At 44.2% G+C, this 23,496-nt stretch overlaps 1 protein-coding gene and 1 long non-coding RNA gene across 3 annotated transcripts in view; one reads left to right on the forward strand and one right to left on the reverse strand.

Annotated features, from left to right (window-relative positions):
* LOC138746232 (uncharacterized) overlaps positions 1–23,496 on the forward strand; it is a 189,344-nt gene that overhangs the window by 17,100 nt on the left and 148,748 nt on the right. The window lies entirely within an intron of this gene.
* dcn (decorin) overlaps positions 1–23,496 on the reverse strand; it is a 53,499-nt gene that overhangs the window by 4,175 nt on the left and 25,828 nt on the right. For both annotated transcript variants that reach the window (XM_069904293.1, XM_069904294.1), the window contains exons 3-6: positions 14,671–14,783; positions 7,830–8,043; positions 3,786–3,899; positions 1,103–1,196 (exon numbers count right to left, since the gene is read on the reverse strand). In XM_069904293.1, the coding sequence (XP_069760394.1) occupies positions 1,103–1,196; positions 3,786–3,899; positions 7,830–8,043; positions 14,671–14,783 (535 nt within the window). The remainder of the gene's footprint in view (positions 1–1,102; positions 1,197–3,785; positions 3,900–7,829; positions 8,044–14,670; positions 14,784–23,496) is intronic.

The raw sequence follows: 23,496 nt of genomic DNA on the forward strand, positions 1-23,496 counted from the left end.
AAAGTAATAAACCAACAAGGGAAACCAACCCTGGGCAGTGAGATATCTAAGATAAGGCAACTTTCTGTGTCCCAATATGGACAATAAACAACTCCAGATCTATAACAACATGTTTGGCTCTAAATTGATTTGTAAAGTGACCCTGCCAGTTCAAGAAGTCTTGGGGACAGGCAATAAAATCTGACCTTACCGGGTAAAACCAGATAGAGTGAATGAAGGATTGAAAAAGAGGACACAAACCTTCAAAGCCATGGGCAGTGTTGATGCTTCCCCTAGCAGAATGTCTGGGGTGAGGGAACACAGGAAGTAATGGAGTTGTGATGAATTGGATGTTTAATGGAAGCAAATACAGGCAAGAATCATTGATTAAATTAGATTCTAGAGAGGCTCAGGGATGGTGAAATTGAAAACCGGTGCATCTCACCATCCCCCCAACCCCAGAACCACCCTCTTTGCCCAAAATGATTCCCCACCAGACCTCCAGGGTTCTTGGAGTAGAAGAGTGACCATGACTGGGTCTTCAGTGTAGTTACATCAGCTGCTGGAAGGCAGTGGGAGTTCAAACAATAACAACTTCTGCCTTCATACAGTGTCTTCATTGTGGTAAAATGTCCAAAGCACAATCAAAGATAATTGTACAAATAGTTTGACCCACTCCCAAGAGAAGCGTCATGGTGGTAGGCTTCAGGTAGGGTTTCAGAGGTATTGAGAAAGAAAGCAGAATTCTAAGCCAGTGTTCCAGAGCAGTGAGAGGCCCAGATGGTTGAATGCATGGCTACCAATGAAATTCAGTCTGCTTGAGATGAGGAATGGAGAATCTCAGTGATCTAAGTTTTGAAGGGTAGTAGAAGGTTACAGAGATAGGCAGGATTGAGGATGTAGAGGGTATCAGTGATCTAAGAGTTCGAGGGTAGGAGGACGTTACAGAGATAGGCAGAGTTGGGGCTGTGGAGTTTCATAAAGATTGCTAACTGTTAGGAGAGATGCTACTGGGGGAAAAAAAAGTACACAAAAACAAGCCAAGTGAATGAAATTTGGAAGCTGGCATTTTACCCAGTGGATCAGTGGATGTTACAGACAATGTGTACGAGTTTCCATTTACCTGACCAAGTTGTGGAGACCCTTCAGTGAATCAGCTCTCACACGAGAGATTTTATTACCATCGAGATGAATTTCAGACAAGGAGCTTGGGAGACCTAATTGGGTGGTTGGGGAAATAAATAAATCAAAAATCAATGAAGTATATGACCTGGAAGGACAAAAAGTCAGTCAAAACATTGTTTTCGAAAACATTCCAGGAGCGATAAATTCTACATGACTGCACATCCACCTCCCAACCCCCCCACCACCTTAGTCATGAGTTGTGGAGCAAAAACCTCCAGTCCCTTGAAGAAAACTCTGGAATTGTCTAAACACCCCTCACACATTTTAAAGAAAATTGTTAACAATCTTTTGCAAGCTCCATATGCAGAATTTCATGCCAACAAATTATAGAGGGATTTGTTTGATAGACAATATAGATGAAAAATATGTCGCGGGCTGCTTGAGCTGCTAGTGAAGACCTGGGAGAACGGAGACTAGAGGCACAGCGTTGCTCCAAAGGGTTCAACCGTCTTAATGCCGACGACTCCATATTGGTTTTAAATGGCCTGTTCAAGGAGCCGATCGTGTTTTTAATTAAAGTCCTGCAACCACAAGGTCTGTGCTCAAGATGGTGGCATCTGTGCTCAGCAGTGTGTCACGAGGGTCGAAGCATATCATGTATATTACATTTTAAATGTATTATTACATGACAATAAAAGGAGCCTTTGAACCTTTCAGATCAATCTGAAAAAAGAACTCAATGCATCCACAGTGTTTTGTAATTAAAGAGAAAGAAATCAATGCATAGACCTTGTTGAAATGTAGCATTCAATTTGTATACAGCAAGCTTGACCAAACAATTTAACAATGACCACATCATCTGCTTCTTGGAAATACTGGACGAGAAATAAATATGGGAGCAGACGCATCAAGGAAGAATCACATTCACCAGACAGGGTTGAGCTGAAGGTGCTATCTCCAATAGCGGAATAAGAAAGAAAAGCCCAGAATTGGAGACCATTGACCTCCTCAGGTTTGTGCGTTTGGAGACAGAGAGGTGAGTGGAGGTGAGGCCACAGAAAGATTCGAAAGAAAGGATAATGATTTTAAAATATCGCCCGCTTGCTAGACGCCCCCAAGAGCACACGATTAGTGAGTGTACAACCAGGTAGGATGGAATCAGCCGTGCTTTAACTTTTTGAATCTGAAGGAGGTAAAGGCATGGATGAAGGTTTTAGCACCAGAGAACATGTTGGGATGGAGATGTTAGCGAGCTGGAAGTGGTGTGTCTCAGTGATGAAGTCATGGAGTTCACAGCTCAACTCATAAGTCAGACAGGGCATCAAATTACAGTATGGAAGATGTGTTCAGTCAAAGGCCAAACCTACAACATTCTCCTTCAATGAGTCTTAAAATTGTCACAACTTACATACATATCAAACATGGATGGTTTGAGAATTTATACTCCATTAGATTTTCAATGCAATCTATGCAGATGAGAGAAAAATTCATTCAACTAAACACACATCACAGAGTGGCTTCCATTTAGGATAATTCTGGCAAAATGTTCAAACTCTGCAAGCACAGGTCTAGTAAAATGATTTATGTTTCCATTTTATTCTGTGCTCTTAATCTGTGGTGTTCAAATGAGTAGACTTAAATGGATTGTTTATCATTTACAATGTAACTTACTATCTTTTTTATGCCAGACAAGCGGTTTGCTTCCACTGGCAGTGGAAACTAGAATAGGGGACAGAGCCTCAAGATTCAGTGAAGTAGATTTAAGACAGATCAGATCAGATACAATTTATTGTTGTGTAATATTACACAAAATTGCCTTTAGTCTGCCATAAGGCAAAGATTCACCATCACCATTGCTCGGCACTCAGAGCAAGAGAAGCAAAAGAAAGTCCCCTCCGAGTCACTGAGTGTCCTTGGATTTGCTTCCAGCGCTCCCGATTCCTCCGCAGCCACACAGACTCCAATTCAGTTCAAACCATCGGCAACCCAGCCCCAGATGAGGAGGAACTGCTGCTCGGAGAGAGTAGGGAATCTGTGGAATTCTCCGCCGCAGAGGCTGCCTCGTTGAATATATTTAAGATACAGATGGAAATATGCATAGATGCTTTTATGGGAAACAGGCAGATAAATGGAGCTGAGTCCACAGACAGAACAGCCATGATTTTATTGTCATCTGTACAAAGTGAAGGGAGGAAAGTTTAGGGGAGACATCAGGGGCAAGTTTTTTTTTTACACACAGAGAGTTGTGGGTACCTAGAATGCCTTGCCAGGGATGGTGGTGGAGGCTGAAATATTTGGGGCATTTAAGAGACTCTTTGACAGGCACATGGATGGAAGGAAAATAGAGGGTTATGGGGTTGGAATGGCTTAGTTTTGTTTTTTTTTGGTAGGAATTTATAGGAAGGCACAACAGCAAGGGCCAAAAGGTCTGCACTGTGCTATTGTGTTCTATAAATGACAGAGCAGGCTCGGCAAGCAAGATGGACAACTCCTGCTCCTATTTCTGAATTTCTTGTACCATCTGTCAAAAACTCCTGCTGATTTTGAACTCAGCTATAAATTCTTTGCCTTCTGTTCTAACAAACAGACAAAATGCACAGGAGTAAAAGCTGACTGTGGTTCTGACAGGGGCACATGAATTCTACAAAGCTCAGTTACTTATCACCTCTCTCACACTTTACCTTTGGGGATGTCAGTGAGGGCCGCATCCGACAGTCGAATAAAGGATAGCTTCTTCAGTCCATTAAAAGCCCCACTATCAATACCAGAGTTCTTCAGTGGGTTGCTCCCCATTTCTATGGAGCGAGAAAGAAATGAAAGGAAGCGTTAGAGATAGAATGTGCTATATGTTTGCAGCACAGAAATGAATCAGAGGTCAATCTACAGGACCGTAAGAGTGGCAGGGTCACTGGAGTCTCCCTCCCCCACCCCTATCAACGTAATCTTCTGGGATCGTTGTCTGAAGAGGGTGCACAAAATCATTGGGGACCCCTTCCACCCCACACATCTTTCAGCTGCTCCTGTCGGGGAAGAGATAGAGGAGGATCAGAGTCAACACCACCAGGCAGTGAGAACGTTGAACGACCAAAGGAACTGCTCACACTGACCATTTGAAACTCTGATATTACAAAACAATACTTATTTAATTAGTTGTATATATGAATATCTGTCCTGCGTATGTACTGTTTGGCTGTATGTGCATTATGTCTGGTTGTCTGTCTGCATGTTTTGCACTGAGGCCTGGAGAATGCTGCTTCATCGGGTGGTACTTGTACAACCAAATGACAATAAACTCGGCCAATTGCACCCCTGCCAGGTCTTTAAGCTAAATTTTCATACCCATCCCTCTGCTCCTTCCCCAGAGACCTGTAAACTTTTCTTTCCTCAAATATTTATTCTTTCAAGCGCAACATTCCAGTTGTGTAATTTATTGAAATATCTAAAGATATTGTTTTTAATTAAGGATTAACAACTAAATGTATTTTCCTATAATATTTCATTCACAAAATCACATCTGGCAGAATCAGTGGGGTAATCTCCCGATCTAAGCAATTTAGGGCAAAATAAGGCCGTTCAACTCCTCAATCCCACATCACTTGTTAGTGTGACCATGATGTGGGGATGGGAGATCCCTACTCCCTTTATATCCAGACATAACCCTAATTAACACCATTCCCGACTCAAGGAAACTGCTTACATAGAGAGAATTCAACCCAATCAGATACTTCTTTAATTTTTAATACTCTAGAAAGCTTTGTACTCCAAACATTGCCCAGGAGTGTGTTGTGGGCTTCCTGGCATGTACCCACACAGAGGGAAGGCAAATGGGTGGGAGGAGGGGAAGGTGAGGACAGGGATGGAGAATGGGGTTTATAATAATGGCAGAGAGGAAAGAAATGGGCGCAGTAATACACTAGGAAGAAAGAATGAGGAAAAATGGAAAGAATATTCTCTTCTATCATATGGTGATGGGAAAAAAATGAGAGAGAGAGTGGAGAGAAGTGTGTGAGAGAGAGCAGGGAAGGGGAGAGAGAGAGAGAGAGAGCAGGGAAGAGAGAAGGGGGAGAGAGAGAGAAAGAAAGATGTTGATCAGAATCAGAATTTATTGTCATGAACAAGTCATGAAATTTGCTGCTTTGTGGCAGCATCACAGGGCAAATGTTTATGTAAACCACCTTACAAAAATAAGTAAAATGAATGCATGAAAACTCAAAGTAAGGCCGTGTCTTTGGTTCATTAATCATTCAGGAATCTGACGGCGGTGGGGAAGAAGCCGTCCTTTTGCTGCTGAGTGCTCGTCTTCAGGCTGCTGTACATTCCTGATGGTAGCAGAGTGAAGAGGGTATGGCAAGGGGTCCTTGATGGGGTAGTGAAACCATTATCCATCTGAATACAGGCCAGTTGTTCAAAATTATTCAACTACCACAAACACCGTGCAAAGTGCAAGTAAGATTTAAGATCAGAAAAATAATTGCTGTGGCTCATTTGTAATATTTAATTTAGATTTATAGTTTAATTACTTTTCTCATACCACAAATAGATTTAAATGGAGGATGTTCACAGGTCCTCTGCTAAAGCTTCAGTTTGTCACACCCAGTAATAATTGAGAACACCCAAAATATTACATGAAGGTAATGAAAGATATAATTGCACAAAAAAAATCCCTAAAATATTGAGTGGCACGGTAGTGGTTAGCCCGATGCTGGAATAGCAACGACCCAGGTTCGAAACCAGTTTTCTAGGAGTTTGTACGCTCTCCCTGTGTCTGCATGGGTTTCCTCCGGATGCACCAGTTTCCTCCCTCCCTTCAATAACATACGGGGTTGGTATATTTAGGTGGCATGGGCTTGTCGACCTGAAGGGGTTGTTACCGTGTTGCACGTTTAAGTGAATTTAATTTAAATGTTAATACTCTTTTTAAATGAGGAAAAAAGTGACGTGTGAACCTGACATCCTCCCTGCAAACTCTCACAACCAGCTGCTTGGCAGCTTCCAGAACTAAAGTTTTCGCAAGAGGTTGCCTGCAGTGCTTCTAGAGCTGGGAAGCATAGAACCTCATCGGCTTATTTTAACACTGCATTGGAATTTAAGAGAAAATCATTTTATGGCAGCATTGCGAAGCTGCAGATTTGGTAACCAATTTGCACTCCCTGGAAGAGTCCACTTGCAATTGCCACACTGGTTCCAACATGATGTTTAATCTGCCAGCACTAATCAGCTCGTTGAAGCAATGCCTCAATGACCCCGGTTCAATCCCAGCCTTGCGTAGGGCTCTCATGGAATTTCCAGCAAGTGCTCAGATTTGCTCCCACATACTAAACACGTGCAGGTGGCAACTGCAGATTAAATCTAGGTGGAAGTTGATGGGAATGAGGGAAGAATAATGATGGGAATAGTGTAAGATTATTGTAAATGGGCACTCAATGCTCGTCTTGGACTGGACTAGTCAAAGGGCCCGTTTCTTGCTGTAGGACTCAGAACTCCTGACTGGCAGTCCGAGAATGGATGTAATTTCTGACATGAAAGTCTACAGACGCTGTTATTATTGTGAAAACACATAAATGCTGGAGGAACTCAGCAAATCTCCCAGCGTCCACAGGAAGTAAAGGTTTTTTTAAGACATTTTTTGGACATACAGCACCGTAGCAGGCCATTTCGGCCCATGAGCCCATTCCACCCACTTTACATCTGCTTAACCAACACCCCTGGTTGGTTTCAAACCGTGAAAAGAAACTGGAGCCCCCGGGGAAAACCCACACAGACATGGGGAGAATATACAAACTCCTTACAGACCGCGTGGGATTGGAACCCCAGTCTCAATCGCTGGCACTGTAAAGGCATTGCATTGGCCGCCACACCAACCGTGCCACCCCTATGCCAACTGGACTGCCCTGACGTTTCAGGCCTGAGCCCTTCAAGTTATGAGTGAAAAGCAGGCAGCAGAAGAAGAAATGAAAGGGCAGGGGGAAGAGTACAGACAAATGGTGAGAATTGGATATGGATGGGAGGCCACGAGAGAGGAAAGGTGAGAATTGATTGGGGAGGGGAATGTTTTTGGCTCTGTGGAAGCAGAGCTGGGGAAAAGGAGACAAGGAAAGATGGATGGAGGGAATGGGGGCTAACAAAAACTGGAGAAGTCGATGTTAATGCCATCAGGTGGGATGGTGCCCAGACAGAAGATGAGACGTGGTTCCTCCAATTTGCAGGTGGTCTTCGTCTGACAGAGCATGAGACCATGGACAGACATGTCAGCAAGGGGAATTGAAATGGGTGGCCATTGCAAGATCCACACTATTGCGGCAGATAGAGCCGAAGTGCTCAACAAAGCAATCTCCCAGTCTGCATCCAGTCCCTCTGACATAGAGGAGACCATAAAGGGAGCACTGGATGCAGTAGATGGCCGCTGCAGGTTCACAAGTGAAGTGTTGCTTCACTTGGAAGGACTGATCGGGGCCTCGAATGGTGGAGACGGAGGAGGTGTGGGTTTAAGTGGCGCACCTCCGACAGTCACAGGGAAAGGGGCCAAGGGGGTGATAGGTGGGAAGGGAGAAGTGGACGAGGGAATCACGCAGGAAGCTCTAGTGTCACCTCCTCCCAGTCAAACAACATTCCAGGAAGAGTACAAGTCAAGAGCAATGCTAATCATTAGTGCATAGGTTCAAGAGGAGGAAGGCTTGCAGGAGTTTGGAGAACTAATTTCCCCGACCTCAGCGAGTGTGACGTACCCAAGGCATACACCTGCGACAGGTTGTCAAAAGCGTTCTTCTTCACTTTGGTGATCTCGTTCTCGTGGATACGCAATTCCTGGAGTGATGGAGGCATGTTTGCTGGGATTTCTTTCAGTATGTTCTTAGACAGGTAAAGTCTCTGTAACTTCATCAGAGGTGTAAAGGCTTTGGGATGAATTGTGCCAATCTTGTTGTTGACCAGAATCAAGGCCTGGAAAAGAAGGCAAGTCACTAAAATAACTCTCAGCTTACCAACCTATCATTTATCTAGCTTACATACAACTTACTCCACAAAAATAACACCACCACCTGAACAGTCAAGTGTTAAGTGCCCAGTAAATTGTAGCCCTGCATCTTCACATTTTCTGTTCTATATCTGGTTTGTACCTCAAGCCCAACCCAAACCATCCCCAGCTAAACTTGTATCAAATCTTGAAAGTAAAATACAGAAGTTTGTAGACACTGTGGTTGAACCTAAAATTAAGACTTCTAGTCCAGATCATCTGAAATGTCCACCTTCTTCCACAAACATGGCTTCTCCTCCACCACCATCAACTTAGCCCTCACCCGCATCTCCTCCATTTCCCGCTCATCTGCCCTGGTCCCCTCTTCCCCCAGACGTAACAAACCCAGCATTCCCCTTGTCCTCACCTACCATCCTCTTGCCTCTGCATCCAACACGTTATCCTCCGTACTGTCCGCCACCTGCAACATGATCCTACCTCCAGACACATCTTCCCCACTCCTCCCCTCTCCACCTTCCGTAGGGACCACTCCCTCCGTGGCTCCCTCGTCCACTCATCCCTTCCCACCAAACGCCCCCTTGACACCTTTCCCTGCATTCGCAGGAAGAGCCACGCTAGTGCCTATACCTCCTCCTTCCCCACTATTTGGGGCCCCAAGCAGTCCTTTCAAGTGAACCAAGAATTCACTTGCGTATCCGTGGGAGTAATCTACTGCATCCGGTGCTCCGTTTGTGACCTTTCCTACATTGGAGAAACTGAGCACAGACTGGGAGATCACTTTGCTGAGCACCTTCTCTCTGTCTCCATTAGTGATAGCAGTGGCTAACCAATTCCATGCTCCACTTCTATGCTGACATGTCTATCCATGGCCTCATGTACTGTCCCACCAAGACCACCGATAAATTAGAGGAGCAACACTTGATTTTCTGTCTGGTTATTCTCCAACCAGATGGCATTAACATCACCTTCTCCAGTTTCTGCTAGCCCACTCCCCATTTTCCATCCCTTTCCCTCCAGCTCTTTATCCCTTCCTCTCCATTCACAGAGTCATCCCCCTCCCCGTTGGCTTACGTGCCTTCCCTCCCTTATTACCTCCTGCCTTTGGGACATATGCCCCCCCCCCCCACTTTGGGCCACAGCACATTTAAGCGGGAGCATGGATTGAAATCCTAAATATTTTTTACATTTTTTAATGTGGTCAGTAGGAGAGAAGAATGGAAAAAAAAACAACTAAACTTGACTGCTTCACAGGGAAGGGGGCCCATTAACTTTGAGCAGAGACCTCGGGGGTGGGGGGAGGCATAGGGAAAAAAGGTTGTGAATGGTTGACCCACAACACTGTATGTTTTGGAGGGTGGGAGGAAACGGGAGAAACTGGAGGAAGTCCACACAATCACGGAGAGGGCGTACAAACTTCTCACAGACAGCTCCAGATTCAAACCCAAGTCGCTGGTCCTCTAATAGCATTCCGCTAACTGCTACACTAACCATGACAGATAAAGCGGTGAAAAATGGCAATTGGGTGTGGGCTGGTTTGGAGAATGAGAGCATGTTGGCCATGGTACAGCTTTGGAAAATGTTGGCAGAACAAGAGAATATTGAATTCTGTCTGTTTGTTTATCATTTGTTGCAATATTCATTTTATTCTAGGATGCATTGTAATTACTTTGTATATAAAAAAAGAATAAATATTCTCAGTTATCAGAATGAAAGAAAAAACTGGTGTTACCATAGTCCACACAGTCCTTTTTGTGGTGACGAAGCAGTCTGCGATTAGTGTAACAAGGGGTAGTTCAAGATCCTATTGCTGTTGGAAAGAAACTGTTCTTTAACCTGGAGGTGCTGACGTCAGGCTTCCGTGCCTTCTGCCAAGGGTAGCAGCGAGGTTGTGACCAGGATGATGGGGGTCCTCAATGCAAATGCACCAGAGAGAGTGCAGAGGAGATAGAACAGGATGTTGTCTGAGATGGAGCACAGTTAGAGCAACCCCTGTGGCCTGAGTTTGAATCTGGTGCTGTCTGTAAGGAGTTTGCATGTTCTCCCAGTGTCTGTGTGGGTTTCTGGGTGTTCTGGTTTCCTCCCATCCTTCAAAATGTACGTGGGATTGTAGGCTAATTGGGCAGCATGGGGTAGTGCCTGAGAAGGCCCTGTTACCATGCTGTGCCTAATTTTTATCTTAATTCAGTGGTGAGGAAAGATGGGATAAGCTGGGTTTCTTTTCCTTGACTCGAGGAGGCTAAAGGGAAATATGAATGAGGTGCACAAAATGTTTTAATTTTAATGTGGACATAACAGCACGGTAACAGCCTCTTCCGGCCCACAAGCCCGTGCCGCCCAATTGCACTCAACTGACTTACAACACCCATACCTATTGAAGGGTGGGACCCATGTAGACATGGGGAGAACGTACAAATTCTTTAAAGGCAGCACTGGATTTGAACCTGGATGGCTGGCGCTGTTACAGCGTTGCACTAACCACTATGCCACCCCATGGAGGACACAGAGTGGAGAGTGATGAACCAATAAAAGAGATGTCTAAAACCATAAGGCCAAAGTTTAAAATGAGGATTAAAAGGATGAGAGGGAATCTGAGGAAAAGGTGTTTCACCCGGAGGGAGCTGGGAACTCAGTGGCCTGCTGAAAAGGCAGTAGGATTTGGGTACTGTCACATTTAAAATGTGCCTGGAGGAATATTTAAATTGCTGAGGTATACCTACAGACCAAGGTTACTATGGACAGGGGTCGATAATCATCATGGAGTTGATTTTTTAAAAATTTAGACATGCAGCCTAGTAACAGGCTCTTTCGGTCCACGAGCCCGATTACACCCAATTAACCTACAACCCCCAGTACGTCTTGAACGGTGGGAGGGAAACTGAAGCCCCTGGAGGATACCCACGCAGACATGGGGAGAACATAAAATCCTTACAGTCAGTGCCGGATTTGAGCACTGGTCCCGATTGCTGGCGCTGTAACAGCGTTGTGTCAACTGCTACACTAACCGTGCCGTCCACGGTTGTAATTGCAACACCATCGATGCCATCAAATCAAACACCATTAAAACAGACCTTGGATGGGAAAGGTTCAGATATCTGTAGTAGGGACCAAATGCAGGCAAATGGGACCAGCTCAGGTAGGCAAATTGGTCAGAATGTTCAATTTGGGCCGAAGTTTCTGTGCCATAAAATTCTACAACTCCACATTATGATCAGGTGTGTTCAGTTATCTCCTTGGGTTTGTGAACTCATAATCAATAAGGTGTAGTAGCATTACGCTAACCGTGCCGCCGTAATATAAGCCAAACAATAAGGGGTCAGGTTTTCAGGACCAAGACGAGAAGAAATCCTGCGGATGGTGGGCACTAAATAGTTGGCATTCTCCCCCCAGCACCATGGAGGCTCCGTGTCATGTATTCAAGAAAGAAGTCAATAGACTCTTTTGGTATGACGGAATATGGGGTTAATACAGGAAAGTAAAACTCAGCACCAATCTTGTCGAGAGGCAGAGCCATCGCTAAATGTAGAATGGCCTCATCCTCCTTCTACTGTTTATTTTCTCTGGCTTTAGCACTTCTGTTACTCACTTTCTAAAGCCACCCAGGAATTGAAGATTCATCCTGTAGCCGTTGATGTAAGCAACATCTGAGAAAAAAGTCACCTAAATGGAGCTTTTAAAAAAAGAATTAGAAATTTATCCTGAGTTGTACAAAAAAAAACATGATGTCTCACTTCCAAATTTTAATTTTCGGGACCAGAAGTAAACATAGATCTAATCCTACCCTCATAATGCACTGGAGGAAAAGTCCTAAACCCAAGTATTTTCTTTTGAGTATTTTGGTTCAGTCCCAGTAAAAGCATCTGAGATGAGGGAAGTGGCAGCTTTGACAGAGCTCAGTGATCAGGGGTAAAGGACTATGTGATGAAACCGCTCCAAAATCCATCCAGACTTGGCAAACAATGTGATCCTGCCCTTGGAGACAGTTACCTCACTCGTGGTTTGATACCTTCAGTCGAAAGAAAGGAGACATACTTCTCCTTTTGAAAAATCATGTGTATTTTGGCATTGACAAGACAATTAAAAAACAAGTTTTGGTCCATAAAAGCAGTTAGCCAAATGGTTCCTTCAGCTGGCTCCACCATCGCCTCAGATAATTGGCTGATATTCAATGATATCGTCTACTTTCCCATCTAATCTCCACCTCCTTTCAACTTTCCTGAGGCCCAAAAAATCTCAGTTTTAGCCTAAACTTCCCAGCTGCCTGCATTACAGAATTCCAGTGATTTAAAGCTCCCTTGGTAGAAACTGTTTTTCCTCGTCCTTGCTCTGAAAGTGCACCCCTCCGTATCTACACTCTCCAAACAGAGGGAACAGGCTATCAGCAACCATCCTGTGAATCCCTCTATGGACTCTTGTGAGTTTCAATGAGAGAGACTGCAAGCCTCATCCAAACCCCCTTGGGCTATATAAATGTAGCTCAGGCCCTCACCCAAACCAGCCTCCCATCCATCAACTCTATCTTCATCTCCACTGCCTCAAGAATGAAGCCAACATATTAAAGGACACATCCCACCCCGGTCAGACTCTCTTCTCCCCCTCTCCTCCCATCGGACAGTAAGTACATGAGTTAGAAAATCCGCATCGCCAGATTTAAAGACAATTCTTTTTCTTCTGTTTTGAATGGACTTTCATTAGACCAATATGATGCCTTGCATTGTATATCACTGTACTTTTTTCCTTTAGCATGACACCCTCCACTTTTCTTGTAATACCATATTTTCATTTTTGCACTACCTACTATGTACAAGCTGACTTTCCTGGATAGCATGCAAAACAAAGTTCCTTCACTTTATAAGGCCATATGACATGGGAGCAGAAACGGGCTATTTGGCCCATCCATCTGCCCTGTCATTTACTCATGAGCTGATCCCTTTTCCCCACTCAGCCTCATCGCCCAGCCTTCTCCCCATTACCTTTGATGCCCTGGCTAATCAAGTATCAATCTCTGCCTTAAATACACCCAATGACCCGGCCTTCACAACTGCCTGTGGCAACAAATTCCACCGATTTCCCACCGTCTGGCTGAAGATATTCCTCAGCATCTCTGCTCTAAGTTGACACCCTTCAATCCTGAAGCTGTGCCCTCTTACCCTAGACTCTCCCACCATGGAAAACAATATTTCTATGTCTACCCTGTCCGCGCCCTTCAACATTTGGAATGTTTCAATAAGACCCCTCCTCATTCTCATAAATTCTGGCCAAGGGCTGTCAAAAGCTCCTCCTATGGCCCTTTCATTCCCGATATAATCCTTGTGAACCTCCTCCGAACCCTCTGCAATATCAGCACATCCTTTCTTAAATGAGGAGGCCATAACTGCTGACGATGCTGTAAGGGAGTTCTTCCCGGTGCCTTTATCCTGGGAAACATTACTATAAACAATTCAATTCAATGCCCACTTAAAAGTGTTGTAACCTACAAAGTACAGTTGAAGACCTGATAAATGGACTAAAACTTATTAACTTTTAAATGGTTGGCAAGCACGTATGGGCCAAATGGCCTCCTCCCGCTCTCTGTAACTGTTCACCCCACATTCTTCCATACCCAAGGGGAAAGACTGGGTATTAACAACATTCCCCAAATTCTGTTTTCAGTAAGCCAACACCTACATAATCACTTTTCCAGATGATCCCACTGCAGGATTTCAAATCGTTATTCTGTCCAACTGTGAGTCCAGGTTTCTGCACTCTTAGCTCACTTACAGACCCAATACAAGGACAAAAATGTCCAATTTCTGTCAGAGTTTCAACTGTTATTCAGTTTTCAGGTGATTAATAACAGTGAACTGGAGGAACGCGCCGTGCCTTATTTTCTGGATTAGCTCAGGCAGAATTTCCCACTTTGAAACAAGCTAAAATAAAAAGCAAAATGATAGAATCTCTCTGTCCACTAAACAATCCAGCTTCCAGAGTCACAAAGTCTTGGGAATACGACAAGGACACGGGAGTTGCCAAGGCATTAGGCTAATGACCAAGGGCTGGTAAGCGAGATGAGTCTAGATCAGTATCTAATAGTCAGCATGGACGTTGAGGGGGATTCAGCTCTTCTGCTCACATGGTCCATTGCCAGGGAGCCCCAGACACTGGTACCATCAGACAATTAAATGGGACACAAACCCGCCTCAACCGTCTCTACTTGAACTCATCAACATCCAGTAAAACCCTTGGATCCAACTGCTTCCCTCCCCAGAATTTTTATTAATGTAATTTAGAGTAGGACGGTAACAGGTCCTTCCAACCCCTGAGCAAATGCCACCCAATTAACCTACAACCCCCATACATTTTGAGTAAACCAGAGCACCCAGAGGAAACCCACACAGACATGGGGAGAACGTACAACCTCCTTACAGACAGCGCGGGATTTGAACCTGGATCATTAACACTGTAGTAGAGCATTGCACTAACCGCTGCCCAGAAATTGAGGAATGGCTGCAACAAGGTGTGTTCAAGGTAAAGGCCAGACCTCCACCCCACAGCTCAGGTTTGGAGTCAGCCTGCCTCCATTTCTAAAGCTGTGTGAATGCCTCAGTCCAACTTACATGGAGGTTCTTCAGGTTCTTGAAATCATTTTCTTTTATCTCTGTGATCTTGTTGTTCTGCAAGACAAGCAGGGTGGTATCTTTGGGAATGTTCTCTGGCACGGTTGATAGACCTATTGTAGGAGGAAGAACAAGAGACATCACTTTAAGGGAGTGTGCATCTCATTAAAGAATGTCAGCTTGTGGTATATGTACGAAGATTGTAGGTTCAGGTACTCAGTTCTGGTCACCTCATTAAAGGAAGATGTAGAAGCTATGGACAGGGTGTAGAGGAGATTTACCAGGATGTTGCCTGGATTGGAAAATGTCTTATGAGGCAAGGTTAGTAGACCTGGGACTTTTCTCTTTGGAGGGAAAAAGGATGAGAGGTGACTTAATAGAGGTCTACAAGATTCTGAGAGGCATAGATAAGGTGGACAGCCAGTGCCTTTTTCCCCAGGATAGGACTAGCAAACAGCAGAGGACATCTGTACAAAGTGAAGGGAGGAAAGTTTAGGGGAGACATCAGCGGTAACAATTTTTATTTATTTATCTATCTATCTATCTATTCATTTATTTATTTATTTTTACACAGAGAGTTGTGGGTGCCTGGAATGTTTGCCAGGAGTGGTGTTGGAGGCTAAAAATATTAAGGGCATTTAAGAGATTCTTAGACAGACACTTGGAAGATAGAAAAATAGAAGGTACAAGATAGGAAGGGTTTTTTGGTTTTTTTTGGTGGGAATATATAGGTTGGCACAACATCAAGGGCCAACGTGCCTGTAATATGCTGTAATGTTCTATGTTCTAGTACAGGCAGAGTCCAATTTCAAAGATCGAAGTATTTCAAGCTTTCTCTGCACTTTTTAAAGTTAATTTTAAACCAAATCCTTTAATTGCTTTATTTGGTGTTGTTGGAGAGAGTGACATAATGTTAATGACATCTGAGCTGCATGTATTAGCTATTATTTCTCTTATGGTGAGGCAGGCGGTATTGCTCAGATGGAGGGACATTACCCCGACTAATTATGCTCACTAGCTACGTGATGTCATGTCATGTTTAAACTTAGAGAAGATCAGATGCTCAATTTATGATTTGAATGTAAATTTGAATTACTTTTAGAATCTTTGATTTGTTATGAAGGTAGAAGTGTTCATTAATGAGGTAATTTATCACTGATAAGAATTCTGTCTTCCTTTTTTTTGGCCAAATGTCTTTCTTGGTAGTGGGTTTAGATTTTCCTTTTTTATATAATAAAATAATATCAATGCAATATTGTCTGTTTGATTAAAATGCGGGGTACCTTGGATGAAGTGATATGGTTTAAGTGTACCGGAGTAAAAGTACCTTTTTGAATTTTAACATGTACTCTGTATTTTTGGATGTGAAATTTCAACGTTAATAAAAATATTGAAAGAGAGATAGGGTGCAGAGGAGATTTACCAGGATGTTGCCTGGATTGGAAAAAGTCTTATGAGGCAAGGTTATATAGCAATATATAGGTTGGCACAACATCAAGGGCTGAAGGGCCTACACTGTGCTGTTCTAGTACAGGCCAAGTCCAATGTCAGCCAATTGGAGCACAGCAAGCATGTACAAATGGCACGACAAGTTAGACAAGAGGAGGCTCAATGGGCTGATTCTGGAAATGAGGGGGGTTAGGCAATAATCATTGGAGTTGGGGGTGGGGGTGGGGGTGGGAAGCATCCAATATTATGAAAGGAAAAGATAAGTATATAAGCAGGGAGGTTGCTTCCACTGGCTGGTTCCACTAGGGAACCTAGCCTCCAGATTTGGGGAAGTAGACAAGACCGGGATGAGGAGGAACTGCTTCTCCCAGAGATCAGTGTATCTGTGGAATTTTCTATCTGAGGAAGCAGTAAAGGCTTCTCATTAAATATATTTTAAACAGATGGATAAATGTGTGAATAACCAAGGAATTGAGGGTTATGGGGAATGGGCGGGTAAATGGAGTTGTGTCCACAGCTAGATTGTGTTGATTGGTGGAGCAGGCTCGACGGGCCAGACGGCCGACTCCTGCTCCTGTTTCTTGGTTTGAAGTGATGTTGGTTGGGGAGGGGGGGTGGGTAATCAATAGCTGGGGCACTGGGGAGCATATGCAGCCATTCAAAAAATTAGACACATGGGTCTGCCTCTAGCCAATCGGGCGACCAGGGCGTGATGTAATGTCGGCACTGAAACGGACTGCCATTAAATAGTACAAAATGGAAATTAGCTAAATGCATAGGTTTCTAGTAATATCTACTGCAGGAAAAACTGGCAGGCACCACTATGTCAAGGTGAAATCAGCATTATTTAGTGTGTGCATGCTTTGTTCTTCTGCAAGCCAAATGATAACACAGCTCTTACTCCTTAATTTTGCTGAGAATTAGACAAATCGAGTATGAAGAAATTGGAGGGAGATGTATCAGGGGAAAGCAGCAGAGTTTTAGTTAGTTTTGGACATGTTGGGCACAGATATGATGGCCAAAGGGCCTGTTATGTGCTGTATTGTTCCGTGTTCTCTGTTCATTTCTAGACTAGGTGTTGAGGGCAGGACATCAAGGGGACAGCCAGTGAAAGGAAAAGTTACGGTCTGTTTCTTTGCATCAGATTTCAGAATGCACGTCCATGCAATCATTTGTCTGATTTAGGCTGCAGGCAGGCAGGTGTTCTTCACAATGAATGCTCACTGCCTTGTAATCTCCTGTTACACAGAGCTGGAACTGGGCACGGGTTGGGCTGGAGTCATGGAGGGGAAGAGGCTTCCTTCGGGTGAAACTTTTAACAATTCCAGAACAAAAAAAAACACCCACTTTCTCTCTCAAAGGAGAAAAAGTATGTCTTGAAGCACTGTGTGCTCTTCAAGTGTAATGTACTTAATGCAATCCAGATGGGCCAATAGCCATACGAGTGATTGTCACGTGTATTAACAATGAAAAAATTAAATTGCAACCATAAGTCATTTTAAAATAAAGTGTTTGATAAAATGTTTAGAAGAAACAGTCCATTTGGCCCAACAGTTCCATACATGCTCGTGCTCCACACAAGCCTCTTCCTTATTTCTTGCAGTCAGCCAGGTTTATATTCATGAGCCCAGAAATCAATTGTGTAGCATTGGACATCCACACCACAGTGCACACCAAGATCCATCCTTCTTTCAGTGTAAGGAGATTTCGATTATTTCCAAGCCAAATCACCAGACACATCATACTGAAAATCTTATCATCATCATTCAGGTGCCTTGCCTTTGGCCGTGGGCAATCATGTCTCTCCATTCGTCTCAATCTCTGACCCTCCGAGTTGTAGTTGTTGCCTCCCTTGTTCTCCTTCGGTGAAGGCTCTATCTTTGAGCTGAGACCATAGTCGATGTTGAGTTCATGATTACACAAGGGAAAAATACTGCAATGATTTCCCATTGCCTTCATCAGTTGCAGTGTCCATACTGGATGGGTAACCTGGCCATTGATCAGCAGATTCATCTGCCCAGCATTTTTAGTTTTACAACCATAAATTCCAATTTGCAGAGTCTGCTTGTAAAAACCATCCACCATCTCCAATCCATGGCTTCACGTGACCCTGATGGTGAGGTTAAACAGATACTACACCTTTCCCAAGGGTGACCTGTAGGTTATCAGACGGAAAGAGTGCCTTACACCTCCTTTTGCTGAGCAATTGTGCACATAACAACTTCATTTTCCATGGAGTGCACATTTGGAGCTCAAAGTCATAGAGAAACATAGCATTTATTAATGTAGGATTCATTCTAATGTTTATTCTCCCCACATTCTCATCAACTTGCACTGCCACACCCCCCACCCCGCCCCCCCCCCCCCCACCCCCACAACACCACCATCAGATTCTATTGCTTACTTTCCCTCCATTGGGCAATTAACCAACAGACCAAAATATTGGAGAATTTGGAGGAAACTGGAAAATCTGATGGTGGGAAAGCTCATGCAGTTACAAGGAGGCGGTACAAACTCCACATGGACAGCCCTCAAGGTCAAGGCATGACAATGCAGCTCTACTAACTGCTGCCCTGCTGTCATGCTGCCCTAGAACTGCTTCTGTAACTCCTTCAGTGTGACAAGGATCAAGGAGTTTGGTAAAACCCCAGACTGATGGTGAGAAGAAGCAGAAAGATACAGCATGGGAATAGGCCTTTTGGCACACCGAGTTTATTCTGACCATCAATCACCCACTTACACTCATTCCACCCCACCTGATTTTATTCTCCCTACATCCTCATCACTCCTCATAGATTCACCTACATACTGCAGACAATTAACCTACCGACCTGCACACCTCTAGGTTAAAATTTAAGCTTAGACATGAAGCAGGATAACAGGGCCTTGTGGTGCCCTATTACACCCAATTGACCTACAATGTGTATTTTGAAGGGTGGGAGGAAATCAGAGCACCCAAAGGAACCCCATGCAGACATGGGAAGAATGAACAAACTCCTTACAGAAGGAACCGGATTTGAACCCAGGTCATTGGCGTTGAAATAGTGTTGCGCTAACCGGTTGTAAGAGGAAACTCATGTGGCCACAAAGAGAATGTGCAAACTCCATGCAGACAGCACTGGAGATCAGGATCGAACCCTGGTCACTGGAGCTGTGCAGAGGAAGCTCTAATAACTGCACACACAGTGGCACCTATAGCATTAGGTCCAAAACATTACCTTCGTTCTCCCCAGATGCTGCCTGACTAGCTGCGGATTTCCTTGGAGGTTGCTTTTATTTCAGGATCCACACCATATTTACCCATGAGACTCAATGGTAGTGCGAACAACTGGCTGTAACATCAAAATTATGAGAGAAATGGAATTAAACAGAAAGGTGGAATGTTGAAGACTCTACCAGTGGGCCATGGCCACAGTGTGTTTCCATGTGGGTCTTTAAAATTGTTGTAAAATACTTCAAATAAGATAAAGATGTGTTTCTTACAGATTCTTTCAGATTCCTATTAGTGGGCCTCGGCATGTTAGGCCAGAAGCCAGGTGGGCCTTAGACCGAAAAAGATTGAGAACGACTGCAAGTCTGGTTTATTATTGGAATGTTGAAGACTGTAGTTCATTGATAGTCAACAATGACTATGTTGGTGCACGTAGGCAGCAGAATTGTGGATGTGATTAGGTTTTAAATTTCATTAAGTAAATGGAAAGTTAAGACATCTGTCTTCTTGTTGAGTCTGGAATTGACATACAAGTAGCATTATACACAAACCATTCCACGTGGCATTAACACACTACACCATTAGAGCAATGAAAAACACTGAATAATTATTTGTCAGTCACTCTTGACTGGGAAGTTACTTTGGGTATACATGGTTAGAGGGGTGCTCATGTGAGCTTTCCATTTAAGCCAGCTGTTCAAACCACTGTACTGATGGCTCACACCTCAAGTAAACTCAGGCAGATAGAGGCAGATGATTTTTGGAAAGTGCCACTTTCCTAAAAAGATGAATACTTTAAAACTATGCAACTTTTTGTTTTGTTTGTCCTCAATTTAAAAGCTTTCATCGAAGTTCTCTCATTTATAACATGGTTAAATTCTGGGTCCAAGGTGGAACATAGAAGGGGTGGGACTTTTAATCAGATGGTGTTGGCAGGATATCGTGGGATTAATTATAGTTATAAGGACTTGAACTCGTGTTAAATCCCAGTTGAGTTTATTCTACATCGAGGACAAGCCAAATGTTCCTCATAGGGAAACCCTTTCTTAAATGAGGAGACCAAATCTGCTCACAATACTCCAATTGAGGTCCTAGTCGTGCCTTATAAAGCCTCAACATCGCATCCGTGCTCTTATATTTTATTCCTCTTGAAATAAACGCCAGCATTGCATTTTGTCTTCTTCAACACCGATTCATCAGGGTGAAAGCTGCAAGGTTTGGGATAAAATTGTTCCCTTTGTTTACATGTAACATGTCCATGGGAGTTGGCTCCACCGACATGAAACACTATTTGACATGCTGTTGAGGCAGAACGTCTTCCTCGTTAGTTACTGCCCATCATCTTGCTCTAATAACGCCAAACAAACCTCAGGAGGACTGTATCACAGGCAGGCAAGGTTCTAGCACCCATCTGGATAAAATTATGAAGGCTGACAAGTTCAGCAGAAAACACCTATTTCTTCCCAAGTAGAGGGTTCGGTAACTGGTAAGAGCATAGATTTCACTTAATTGGTCAATGGGTTAAAGGGGAATTCGGAAAAAGAATAATTCTGGTGGACAACAATGTGAACTCATGACCCTCACTGCATTTAATCAAAAGCCAGGGATGCACTTCAAAAGCTGGAACTTGCAGAGTTATGGATGTCAGCTGAGAGCTGGGAATTGGCCAAACCCATTTTTGGCCCATTTGGACATGAGGGAATGGTCTTCTGTGCTAACCAGTAATGACAAAAGAGGAATTTCTTCTCCATTGCCTCAATTCATGTCAAAACAGTCTCACCATAGGTTTAGGATTTAGATGCAAGAGGCCATTCAAGCCATTGGCACCCATCAGTCCTCATCCTATTTCCATAACTCCATAAGACATAGGAGCAGAAATAAGCTATTTGGCCATTCGAGTCTGCCCAGCCATTTAATCATGAGGTGATCCATCTTCCCACTCAGCCCCACTGCCCGGTCTTCTCCCATAGCCTTTAATACCCTAGCTAATCAAGAACCTCTCCATCTCTGCCTAAATACACCCAATGACCCGGCCTCCACAACTGCTGACAGATTTATCACCCTCTGGCTGAAGATATTCCTCCACATCTCTGTTCTAAGCAATCCTGAAGTTGTGCCCTCTTGTCCTAGAGTCTCCCACCACGGGAAACAACCTTTCTCCATCTATTCTGTCCATGCCTTTCAACATTGAAAATGTTTCAATGAGACTACCCCCCCGCCCCCATTCTCCTAAATTCCATCATATACAGGCCAAATGTGGTCAAACATTCCTTGTATGATATCTTTCTTCAATCAGAAGCCCAAACTACTCACATACTCCAAGAGAGGTCTCAACAGTGCTTTATACAGCCTCAACATCACATCCCTGCTCACATATTTTATTCTTTAAACAAATGATTTGCCTTCTTCACCACAATTCAACATGCAAATTTACCTCCAGGCTACCCTATTCCCTACAGCCCTGCTACTTATCATCTCTCCCATGGCCATAATCGCCTCTGAAGTTCAGTGTGTCATTAACCTACACGCTGCACCATTTCATCAGATGCAAGGATCGACAATGAGATAGACAACAGACTCGCCAAGGCAAATAGCGCCTTTGGAAGACTACACAAAAGAGTCTGGAAAAACAACCAACTGAAAAACCTCACAAAGATAAGCGTATACAGAGCCGTTGTCATACCCACACTCCTGTTCGGCTCCGAATCATGGGTCCTCTACCGGCACCACCTACGGCTCCTAGAATGCTTCCACCAGCGTTGTCTCCGCTCCATCCTCAACATCCATTGGAGCGCTTACATCCCTAACGTCGAAGTACTCGAGATGGCAGAGGTTGACAGCATCGAGTCCACGCTGCTGAAGATCCAGCTGCGCTGGATGGGTCACGTCTCCAGAATGGAGGACCATCGCCTTCCCAAGATCGTGCTATATGGCGAGCTCTCCACTGGCCACCGTGACAGAGGTGCACCAAAGAAAAGGTACAAGGACTGCCTAAAGAAATCTCTTGGTGCCTGCCACATTGACCACCGCCAGTGGGCTGATAACGCCTCAAACCGTGCATCTTGGCGCCTCACAGTTTGGCGGACAGCAACCTCCTTTGAAGAAGACCGCAGAGCCCACCTCACTGACAAAAGGCAAAGGAGGAAAAACCCAACACCCAACCCCAAGCCACCAATTTTCCCCTGCAACCGCTGCAATCGTGTCTGCCTGTCCCGCATCGGACTTGTCAGCCACAAACGAGCCTGCAGCTGACGTGGACTTTTTACCCCCTCCATAAATCTTCGTCCGCGAAGCCAAGCCAAAGAGGTTAATAATAATGATGAATAGTTTAACAAGCCCGAAACATTGGTTATCCACCTTTATCTTTGCTATGTAAAGTACACGGTTTGACCTGCTGAGTTTCTCCAGCACTGTGTTTTAGTCACAGTGTCAGGAAACGCTCATGTTTTTCTATAATAGGTTGCATGGTTAGCGCAACGCTGTTACAGAGCCAGCGAATGGAACCAGGGTTCAAAGCCCACACTGTCTGTAATGAGTTTATATGTTCTCCCAGTGTCTGCGTGGGTTTTCCTTGGGGGCTCTGGTTTCCTCCCACCGTTTGAAAAGGGGGTGTAGGTTAATTGAGTTTAATTGGATGGCATGGGCTCGTGGGCAGAAAAGGCCTGTTACCATGCTGTATGTCTAAAAAAACCAGGTTACTTTACACCAGCCAATTAACAGTGAGAACATGCAAACTCCGCATGGACAGGACCCGAAAGCAGCAATCACTGGGAAGCAGAAACATGAGCTGTTGCCCAGTAGGCAAGGGATTTGCATTGTTGCTACACCTGTCGCCCTCTGCAACTCCCCTGATTTTCCTGATATACAAGGGCCTTTCCCACTCTGTTCAATCTCTGACAAAGGTCACCAACCTGAAATGTTAACCGTTTCTCCTTCCAAGGGCAGTGCCTGTCTTGTCAAGAGTTTCCAGGCTTTTCTGGTTTTGTTTCCTATTTCCAGCATCTGTCGTTATTTCGGTTTTCAGTTACTGTAAAGTCGGAGTACCAAAATTCACAAGCACACGTATCTTGCCAAGAGAAGGTTGGGAAATGCTGATAACACTGGACAATTGCTTCTTGAACTCTTTTAGGTACGTTTTATAGATTTTAGGTTGCTGAACATGAAAA

Source organism: Narcine bancroftii, chromosome 11 (genome assembly GCF_036971445.1).
Source record: "Narcine bancroftii isolate sNarBan1 chromosome 11, sNarBan1.hap1, whole genome shotgun sequence".
NCBI lineage: Eukaryota > Metazoa > Chordata > Chondrichthyes > Torpediniformes > Narcinidae > Narcine > Narcine bancroftii.